The sequence below is a fragment of the Pristiophorus japonicus genome, chromosome 3, assembly GCF_044704955.1.
Source record: "Pristiophorus japonicus isolate sPriJap1 chromosome 3, sPriJap1.hap1, whole genome shotgun sequence".
NCBI classification, from domain to species: Eukaryota; Metazoa; Chordata; class Chondrichthyes; family Pristiophoridae; genus Pristiophorus; species Pristiophorus japonicus.
Window position 1 is genome coordinate 75273892 of NC_091979.1, and position 10990 is coordinate 75284881.

Here is a 10990-nt window from a genome sequence, read left to right on the forward strand (position 1 = left end):
TCAAAGCTGTAACAGTCCTTAAACAATTAAGCTCTATGCAGTCTGTATGTTTAGATCTGCCTGCAACATTTTGTTAGTATTTTAGTGGTATATGTAAATGTGTTTATATGTTAACTGTCAGCATAGCCTAAATTCAGTATAAAGTCAATATTTATTATGGACTGCTTCCTCAGATTTAATTCATGTGGTTGAAAGTTTGCTGTTCTTTGTTCATCGCGCACAAGAGTTTTTATAGAATTCAATCCTTATCGCTAAGTTCGGAATGGAGATTATTTATAAAGAGCACTGTTAATGCACTGGAGGTTTAGTGCACGTAATTTTACATTGAGTTTTGAGTTAATTGGTGATCTGTAAATAATTTCACCTACACCTTGTTTTGCAGATATACATCTCCAGACTTCCTTTATGTTCGGTCTTGGTTACCTTGTATATTTTTTGCTGGTGGAATAACGATGGGAAATATAGGACGCCAGTTAGCAATGGTAAGTGAGCAAGTATGTCCTTTATGCATGTTGATGTCAGTGGATATTGGTGATAATCCCCCCCCCCTCCTTCCCAAATCCCCAGATAAAAATTATTTATAAATTGTGCTCAAACATTTTAAAGACAGAATATATTTGTGGTTCAGATTTTTATGTTATGTTCTAAAATAAAATTTCTCAGAAAAATGCATTCCATTGCCAAATGAGATAGTTGGCTCAAGTTTCGGCCTGAGTTGCTCCTATTTTTTTTGGAGCAACTGGTTTAGAATGGAGCATCTTGGAAATTGCAATTCTCGGCATTTAGTTTGCTCCAGTTCCAGTGAGTTAGAATAGTTTCATTTTAGAACAGATTTTTTTTTCAAAAGGGGTTGTGTCCAGCCACTTACGCCTGTTTTGCAAGTTTAGGCAGCGAAAACTTACTCCAAACTAACTTAGAATGGAGTAAGTGTAGATTTTTGTACGCTCAGAAAAACCTTGCCTACACTTAGAAAATCAGGCGTAAGGAACGAGAGATGGAGGCGGTGGGGCGGGAAGTTTACAAACATTAAACACTTAACTTTTACAAATAAAGAGCCATCATCAATAATAAATGATAGATAAATCAATAAATCAACCAATAAAACAATCAAAACATTTTTAAAAATTAAAAAAATAATAAAAACTTAATCAATAAATAAAAAATTAAGTTTCTACTCACCTGCAGCACTGGGAGCCCTTCAACAGCATGCTGGGATGCCACCCCCCACCACCCCCCCCCCCCCCCAGTGTGTGTCTCTGTCAGTGTCACTCTCTCTGTCTCGGTCAGTGAGGGGAGGGGGGGGAAGAGAGGGTGAGGGGGGGGAGGGGAGGGGGGAAAGAGAGGGGGGGAGGGGGGAAAGAGGGAAAGAGAGAGGAGAGAGAGGGGGGGAGGAGAGAGAAGAGAGAGGGAGGAGGGGGAAGAGGGAGAGAGGGGTAGGGGGAGAGAAAGAGGGGGAGGGGGGAAAGAGAAAGAGAGAGGGGGGGGAGGGGGAAAGAGAAAGAGAGGGGGGGAGGGGGGAAAGGGAAAGAGAAAGAGGGTGGAAAGAGAAAGAGAGAGGGGGGGAGGGGGGAAGAGAAAGAGAGGAAGAGGGGGAGAAAGAGGGAGGGAAGAGGGAGGGAAGAGGGAGGGGGGAAGAGAGAGGGAGGGGGGAAAGAGAGGGAGAGGGATGGGGGGGAAAGAGGGGGAGGGATGGGGGGGAAAGAGGGGGAGGGATAGGGGGAAAGAGAGGGGGAAAGAGGGAGGGAGGGGGGAGAGGGGTGAAAGAGAGGGGGGAGGGGTGAAAGGGGGGGTGGGAGGAAAGAGAAAGAGGGAGGGAGGAGGGGAAAGAGAGGGGGGAAGAGGGGGAGGGAGGGGGAAGAGGGGGAGGGGGGGAGAGAGGGAGAGGGAAGGGGGGAGGGGGAGGGGGGAAGAGGTTGGGAGGGAGAGAGGGGGGTTGGGGAAAGAGAGGGGGAAAGGGGAAGAGAGGGAGGGGGAAAGAGGGGGGAGGGGGAAGCGAGAGAGGGGGGGAAAGAGAAAGAGGGAGAGAGAGGGGAGAGGGAGGGGGGAAAGGGAAAGGGAGGGAGGGAAAGAGAGAGCGGGAGGTGAGAGTGAGAGGGGGAGGGGGGAAAGAGAGAGTGAGAGGGAGGGGGGAAAGAGAGCGAGAGAGAGGGGTGGGGGGGGGGAAGAGAGAGGGATGGGGGGGGGGAGAGGGGGGGTGGGAGAGAGGAGGGGAGGGGGAGAGAGGGCGATGGGGGGGAGAGAGAGATGGGGTGGGAGAGGAGGGGAGGGGGAGAGAGAGATGGGGTGGGAGAGGAGGGGAGGGGGAAGAGAGGGCGAGGGGGGGAAGAGGGAGAGAGAGGGGGTGGAGAGAGAGGGGGGGGAAGAAAGAGGTAGCGGGGGGGAAAGAGAGAGAGAGAGAGAGGTGGTGTGAAGAGGGGGAGCTGAACGGGAGGGAGTCCCGATCTTCAATGCCCGGTGAGCCCATTCGGCCAGGGTTAGGGGCGGCGTTCTTCAGGCCCCTCCCACGCAGCCTGCACAGATTCGGGCTGTGAGGAGCTACTGCACATGCGTGCACACTCTAGTGCGCATGTGCAGAGGTCCCGGCACTGTTTTCAGCGCTGGGACCTGGCTCCGCCCTCCACGCGTTCTGCTGCGCTACGCCAAGGGCCTGGATCTATCAAACTGAGGGGAGAACATGAAGGTAAATAATAGGTGCCGTTTCTGTTCTTAAAAAGGTCAGCGCACCATACGGAGGTGCGCCGTTCTAACCCTGGGGGCAAACTTGGGCCCCATCTTTGTACTGGACTAATGTTTTCTATTTCCTGTAGCCTGTGCATGTGTAATCCTTCTGCCTTTCTTTTCTAACTGAAATAAATTATTTGATAGCGAGTCTACTGCACCAATGTGTCCCACAGGTAGTCTGTGGAATAGTATGAATTTTAAGTTGTTATGGGCCAAATTAAAAAAATATATAACTACCAAGAATAGAAGTGTTTTTTTATTTACCCTTAAGTGCTCACTTTCTGTATAAATCTGGACTTGCATTTGTATGGTGCCTTTTACCTTATCAGTGTGACCCAAAGCAGTTCACAGCCAATTGAATACTTTTAACACAAAAGCAAAATCCTGCGGATGCTGGAATCTGAAATAAAAACAGAAAATGCTGAAAATCACAGCAGGTCAGGCAGCATCTCTGGAGGGAAAACAGGAGTTAACATTTTGGGTCGATGATTCTTTGTCAGAATACTTCTAAAATGTGATCACTGATAGGTAGGCAAGCAGAGAAACCAATTTGAACAACTTTCAATCACAAGGTGACAGTTAGTTATACTTGCCTTGTATAGATCTGATGAAACCAGATTTGAAATATTGTGTGCAGTTTTGATTACCTTGCCTTTTAAAAGGGAATAGTAGAAGATTTAAGGAAGAGTGGCCAGGATGATTAGGCAGTCCATTTTAAACTTTTTTCTGTAATGGACCTCTGGAAAGTATTGACCCATTCCAGGGACACCTTGCAAATACAGGTGCATCGTCAAAAATCCGGAGTTCCGGAATCCAGACTCCAGACCGATATGTGGCAGGGACGTCCAGAATCTGTAAAATGTTCCAGATTCCAAACCCGCCAACCTCAGTGCCCCGCCGCTGCACGACCTCTGGCCTCGCCCCGCTCGCCAGCGCTGCCCTTATCTTGGGGCATCCTCAGCAGTCCGCCCAAAGAGCTCCACCACGGCGGGGCCCCGCACAAAGAGCTCCACCACGGCGGGGCCCCGCACAAAGAGCTCCACCATGGCGGGGGCCCCGCCCGCCCGCCCGAAGAGCTCATCGATGGGATCCTCTCCCCCGCCCCCCTTTCTGACAGTACGAAATCTGGAAATACCCAAACCTGGGCTCGAGTGTTTCTGGATTCGTGACGTCGGAAAGACGTTCGAAAATCCGGAAGAGCCTGGAATCCGGAACAGCCTCAGTTCTGGATTATCAACTCTGCACCTGTATTGACATACTCACAGAGCCCCCCTGAAAACATTGACCAATTGTTGGGATTGCACTATTTGAGCGTTTGAAAGACTGGTTAGCTACCCAAGAAAATGTGCTAGCAAGGCAACAAATACAGACTGTTTTTATAATACTTGATGGCCCTAAATCTAACAACCTTTAGGGGATCCACACACTCGTTGGAAAAGCTCTGCTGTAAAGAATGGGGAGGTCATTTTCATTGGGGGAAAGAAGGAGAATGGGAGGCAAGAAATTCAGTTCTTTCAAATTTACAGAGGCATACACCAGCGGCTCTCCCTTTTTTCTTCCGAGGCCCCCCTCCCGTGTGAAAAAAATTCCACAGATCCCATGTAACACACACGCATTTTTCTATATAAAAAATAGTTATACAATTAAACATATATTGATTAATTTAGTTTTACTTAATGTGACAAATTAGGAAGAGAGATTCCAATCATATATTAATCCCACCACCTTTAATCGATAACTGGAAATTAGATGCAATTTTATTTTTCTACTGTCGTCAAGTCAGAGACAAACAACACCGGATACGACTGGCAAATGATACTTAAAGGGTTGACGGTGGATAGGCACTGGCAAACATTTAAAGATCACATGGATGAACTTCAGCAATTGCACATCCCTGTCTGGAGTAAAAATAAAATGGGGAAGGTGGCTCAACCGTGGCTAACAAGGGAAATTAAGCAGTGTTAAATCCAAGGAAGAGGCATATAAATTGGCCAGAAAAAGCAACAAACCTGAGGACCGGGAGAAATTTAGAAGTCAGCAGAGAAGGACAAAAGGTTTAATTAAGAGGGGGAAAATAGAGTACGAGAGGAAGCTTGCCGGGAACATAAAAACTGACTGCAAAAGCTTCTATAGATATGTGAAGAGAAAAAGATTAGTGAAGACAAACGTAGGTCCCTTGCAGTCAGATTCAGGTGAATTTATAATGGGAAACAAAGAAATGGCAGACCAGTTGAACAAATACTTTGGTTCTGTCTTCATGAAGGAACACACAAATAACCTTCCGGAAGTACTCGAGGACTGAGGGTCTAGTGAGAAGGAGGAACTGAAGGATATCCTTATTAGGCGGGAAATTGTGTTAGGGACATTGATGGGTTTGAAGGCCAATAAATCCCCGGGGCCTGATAGTCTGCATCTCAGAGTACATAAGGAAGTGGCCCTCGAAATAGTGGATGCATTGGTGATCATTTTCCAACAGTCTATCGACTCGGGATCAGTGCCTATGGACTGGAGGGTAACTAATGTAACACCACTTTTTAAAAAAGGAGGGAGAGAGAAAGCGGGTAATTATAGACCGGTTAGCCTGACATCAGTGGTGGGGAAAATGTTGGAATCAATTATTAAAGATGAAATAGCAGCGCATTTGGAAAGCAGTGACAGAATCGGTACAAGTTAGCATGGATTTATGAAGGGGAAATCAGGCTTGACAAATCTTCTGGAATTTTTTGAGGATTTAATTAGTTGAGTGGACAAGGGAGAACCAGTGGATGTGGTGTATTTGGGTTTTCAAAAGGCTTTTGACAAGGTCCCACACAAGAGATTAGTGTGCAAAATCAAAGCACATGGTATTGGGGGTAATATACTGACGTGGATAGAGAACTGGTTGGCAGACAGGAAGCAGAGAGACGGGATAAACGGGTCCATTTCAGAATGGCAGGCAATGACGAGTGGAGTGTCACCGGGCTCAGTGCTGGGACCCCAGCTCTTTACAATATACATCAATGATTTGGATGAAGGAATTGAGTGTAATATCTCCAAGTTTGCAGATGACACTAACGGTGTGAGCTGTGAGGGGGACGCTAATAGGCTGCAGGGTGACTTGGACAGGTTAGGTGAGTGGGAAAATGCATGGCAGATGCAATATAATGTGGATAAATGTGAGGTTATCCACATTGGGGGCAAAAACACGAAGACAGAATATTATCTGAATGGTGGCAGATTAGGAAAAGGGGAGGTGCAACGAGACCTGGGTGTCATGGTTCATCAGTCATTGAAAGTAGGCATACAGGTACAGCAGACGGTAAAGAAGGCAAATGGTATGTTGGCCTTCATAGCTAGGGGACTTGAGTATAGGAGCAAGGAGGTCTTACTGCAGTTGTACAGGGCCTTGGTGAGACCTCACCTGGAATATTGTGTTCAGTTTTGGTCTCCTAATCTGAGGAAGGACGTTCTTGCTATGAGGGAGTGCAGCGAAGGTTCACCAGATTGTTCCCGATGTTGGGGAAGTCCAGAATCAGTGGACACAGTCTAAGGATAAGGGATAGGCCATTTAGGACTGAGATGAGGAGAAACTTCTTCACTCAGAGTTGTTAACCTGTGGAATTCCCTGCCGCAGAGAGTTGTTGATGCCAGTTCATTGGATATATTCAAGAGGGAGTTATATGGCTCTTACGGCTAAGGGGATCAAGGGGTATGGAGAGAAAGCAGGAAAGGGGTACTGAGGGAATGATCAGCCATGATCTTATCGAATGGTGGTGCAGGCTCGAAGGGCCGAATGGCCTACTCCTGCACCTATTTTCTATGTTTCTATGAATCAGGCCCTAAACCCCAGTACCACTGGCGCCCACCAGAGTGAGTGAGTGTAAAAAGGAAACATCTTTTGGGGACACTTTTGTTACTGCTGGTTATTTATTATTCACTGACTGCTGCTCCTTACTGAATTAATTGATGAAATCCACTGTCTTTTTGATGCTACTGGTGTTAACCTCAGTGTACTCTCTGTTGGCCCAGGTCTGGTGTATCTCTCTGCACCGGCTCGCTCTGCCCTGCCCTGCCATGTCTGAAGCACAACGACTTCCCCTGACCCAAGCCCACCTGTAATCGTTGAGCTGATTGGCCTAACATCGCATGTCCAAATTGCCAAATAAACCAAACAACCCAAACAACCAGATTAGCCAGATCTAACCCAGCAGTGTGATTTAGGCAAAGATTTTTGGTCAGGAGGGTGGCGGATTGAGAAGACAGATGAAACGAGAGTTTCTGTTGGTTAAACATGAAGGAAGGCTCAGACTTTGAGCAAAAGAAGAATTGGTCAATTGACAAAAGGTTACATCTGGATTTCGATTGGTTTCATTGAAGAAGCAACGAGAAATATGATTGGTTTAACCTGGGCTTGCGCTATTTTGGTGGACCCCTTGAAATCTTCTTGCGGACTTCTAGGGGGCCTCAGACCCCTGGTTGAGAACACAAGGCATACATGATACAGATGCAAGTCAGACTTGAACTGCAAGGTTTAAAATTAACTCTCCTCAAGGGAGACTACAGGTCTCTTTTCCCCTCCCCCCCCCCCCCCCCCCGCATTGTACCTTTTCAATATATTTCTTGAGGTTCTGTGCCCAGAACTGAATACAGTCTGACCACTTTTTAATGCCAATCCTTTGAGATGGGAGGCCAACATTCCATTAAACCTTTTGCGTGGAGGCCCCGACCTGTGAGAAACCATCAGCGGCAGGTCGGGGCCATAAAAGGAGCAGCGAGCGGCGGCTCCTGGACAGCGCGGAGGCATGACACTAGAAGGTACAGTGTGAGCTGGTGCAGGAGGGCAACGGCAGCGAAGAGTGAAGTCATCAAGATCCAGGTCGGTGATTGGAGCGCAGGCAGATGCAGCAGAAGCGACGAGATCGAGGCGAAGAAGCTGTGAGAGACTGTGGAGGGATGCGATTGGGGCCAGGGGCCTAGGGTCAGCACGGGCCAGACAACACTGCTGCAATATGTGTGCGCACTCGGTCCGTGCAGTAGAGCAGGTGTCTAGTTGCCTTGGGTAATCCTTGCCACTGGACCAAGACCTAACTCTGTCAAGCGATGGTTGGTGTGCAACAGCCACCACACGTTTAAAAAAAAAAAAATCCACGCACAGGCACCTTCCACCCTTGAGGATGTAGTTCGGGTTCTTCTTTCGAAACACTGTAAACTCATCCTTTTATTTTGGCGTGGAAGCAAGTCATCCTCGTTTCGAGGGACTGCCTACGATGATGATGAAACCTTTTGTACTTGTGCACCAGCTTTTAGTGATGTGTGTAGACAGACGCTTGAATCCCATTTAAAAAAAAAAAAATACTGCAGATGCTGGAATCTGGAATAAAAACAGAAAATGCTGGAAATCTCAGCTGGTCAGGCAGCATCTGTGGAGAGAAAGCAGAGAAAGCTTGAATCCCATTGCTCCTCCATAGATCCTAGCCATTCACCATCAAGAAAATATTCTGATCTGCCTTTCGGGTCCAAAATGGATAATTGAACTGGATGTACCGTAGTTTTGTCCACTCACTTAGTCTGTCAATGTCAGAGAGGTTTTCCAGGAAATTAAATGAGTGAAGTAGAGTCCACAATAGGTAAGTTGCAGAATCTATGCAAGGGACGATGTTGATGTGCCAATTTTCTTTGTTTTAATATTCCAGTTTAATTTTAAAATAGATTACAAGTGAAGAAATAACAGTAAGTGTAATCAGTATTTTTTGCGTTGCGTGCACTACAACCTGAATCATGATCTCTTTATATTTTGTTTTTGATTACAGTATGAGTGTAAAGTTATTCCAGAGAAACCTCACCAAGATTGAAGTAATATTGTGGAAATTTGAAGATTTCAAATGGACAATTGGAAATAAGGATGATATGCCAAATGAATGTAAAAAGCTGTAAATAAGGGTTCCGATGTAAAATTGCAAAAGTTGCAGTTTTATTCTTTTTCACTCGGCTACATGAAATGCAATCTGTGATTGCTAGTGGTATAAAATGTTTTGTTAGAGCATTATTGTGTAGGCAATACACTTGTAAGACCATACATCTATATGCAACTCTGGATTCAATTTTAGTACATGGAGAACATTTATTTTATTCCCATGGAAAGCTTTTGGACCATATCTACAGATGTGTGGTGCCAACAAAGTATGTCATTTCAATGCTCTTGTTAGTTTTAATGATGAACAAAAGCTTCAGATTTTATACTTCATTTAAGATAGTCATTGGCCAGCATCCTGCAAATATTTAGCTAGCTTAATTTTTTAATACTTAAAAAAAATTGAATTTGTACTGTTTTCTCATATCACCTGTTTGCATGTGTGTGTTTATACACCTTTATAGTTCAGAAGATTCAACAATATTTCAATGAAGTGAAAAATTAGTATTCCTGATTTTAAATATATATTTTGTATAAGGGTAATATTTCATGGTTCTGCCTTGCAAGAAACGTAATATCTGAACTTTTGGCTCATCCTCATTTTTCGTGTCCTGCTTGTAGCAATAGGATATTTACAAATGCATGAAACTGCTACCATTATATATCTGCACAGATGTGTGATGTTATTGAAGCAATATACTATTGATAATTCAAGACATTGTGAGCTCTGTGATTAGTTATTGTAGTGGGATTTGGATAGCTCCTTCAGCATATCTGAAATTGATCTGTATTTTCAGTTCAATATTTTGTGAAAAAATGAAGAATGCGTACTACTGTACGTGTTTTGTTTAGAATAAAATATTTTAATTTGTGGTAAGGATCTCTTGTATAGAAGCCAAATAGTTAAATTAACAAATCCACCAGTTAAAACAAGACATTTGTACAGAAAATAATGCAAATTGTTCTTATCAATTCTGGATTTTCTTTCATGGGGCTTCTGTCCCTTCCATTCAAAGGCATTCAATTGTAAGTGGGGTAAAATCATTTGGCCTCTTAAGTACTTTAGACTAATTTATGCTGATTAAATATACACTGAATATTCCAATAAAATATATATTCAGTACAGCTGGCTGCTCCAGTCCTGTGAGACAACTGCACATTAAAAAAAACTCTTCCTGTTACACAATACAACCCTTGATGGCTTTTAATAGTAGTTGGCAGTGATTATAGAAAATTAAGGTCAAGTGACAAAATTCAAACAGAAGAGCATTCCAATTGTATGGGATTGTGGAAGGAATTTAAACATTGTTGTATATTCTTAACTGTTATTTTCCACAGAAATGGTATCCCTACATATCTAAAGAGTAATTTTGTATTTTGCTACACCAAATATGAATCACTTTATTAGTACATTTAACCTACGTTGTGGCAATTACCAAAATTTGAAGTACAAATTGATATGATTTTGGGTTAGCAGTTAGTTACATGGATAGAACCACATTTATTCATTTTAACATCGGATCAAATAGCTGGCTGTAAAATGTGTTGTGTTTTCTTCCCCTACTCATTTTCAGGTTTGCAGCTTTTCAACATAGTTGATTTTAACAAGTTAGGTCCTTTTTGCTAAATGAAGCACTGAACAAGTGGGAACTTTTCAGTGTGCCACTTAATGTGTAATCGTTTATAACTGCCAGGATTTTATTTCGTCAATTTAAGTAGAATAAATATAGGGTACAAATATTGAAGTATTTTGTATGGATTTTTGTTGAGTGAAATATTAACCATCAAATGCTTCAAATGTGTTTTTAATTTTGGTTTACCAGAATGCAAAAAGAGCTAGGGATTCTGTAGTAGCCATAGTATAGTATCACAGTGGTTATGGAAATTTTGGGGAAACTGATACCATCAAAAAAAAAATGCTCTTATTTTTCACAATAAAAGTTTATACTGCAAGTGTGGAGAGTTTTTTGTGTAGTGTACATGTAAAAATGTGTTTTGGAATAGTATTGGCTTACATTATAGAAACTCTTCTACCTTAATGTTTGATTTAATTAATGCTGGCAAGGGTACAGAGACTAATCTTTGATCATAGAATGGTTACAGCACGGAAGAAGGCTATTTGGCCTGTCAAGCCCATGCCAACTCTCAGCTAATCCCACTCCCCTGCCCTTTCCATGTAGCCCTGCAAAATTGTTTCCGTCAGATACTTTTTATCATTTCAGGATGTGGGCATCGCTGGCAAGGCCAGCATTTATTGCCCTCGAAGGTGCTGGTGAGCCGCCGCCTTGAACCGCTGCAGTCCTTGTGGTGAAGGTGCTGTGCTGATGGGGGGGGGGGGGGGGGGGGTTACAGGATTTTGACCTAGCGATGATGAAGGAA

At 44.0% G+C, this 10990-nt stretch overlaps 1 protein-coding gene across 1 annotated transcript in view; it reads left to right on the forward strand.

Moving 5' to 3' along the window:
• Positions 1-10564, forward strand: part of insig2 (insulin induced gene 2) — a 46265-nt gene extending 35701 nt beyond the window's left edge. Inside the window, exons 5-6 of the mRNA XM_070874483.1 lie at positions 383-482; positions 8511-10564. Of these exons, the coding sequence (XP_070730584.1) occupies positions 383-482; positions 8511-8552 (142 nt within the window). The 3' untranslated portion in view covers positions 8553-10564. The remainder of the gene's footprint in view (positions 1-382; positions 483-8510) is intronic.
• Positions 10565-10990: the final 426 nt, after the last annotated feature.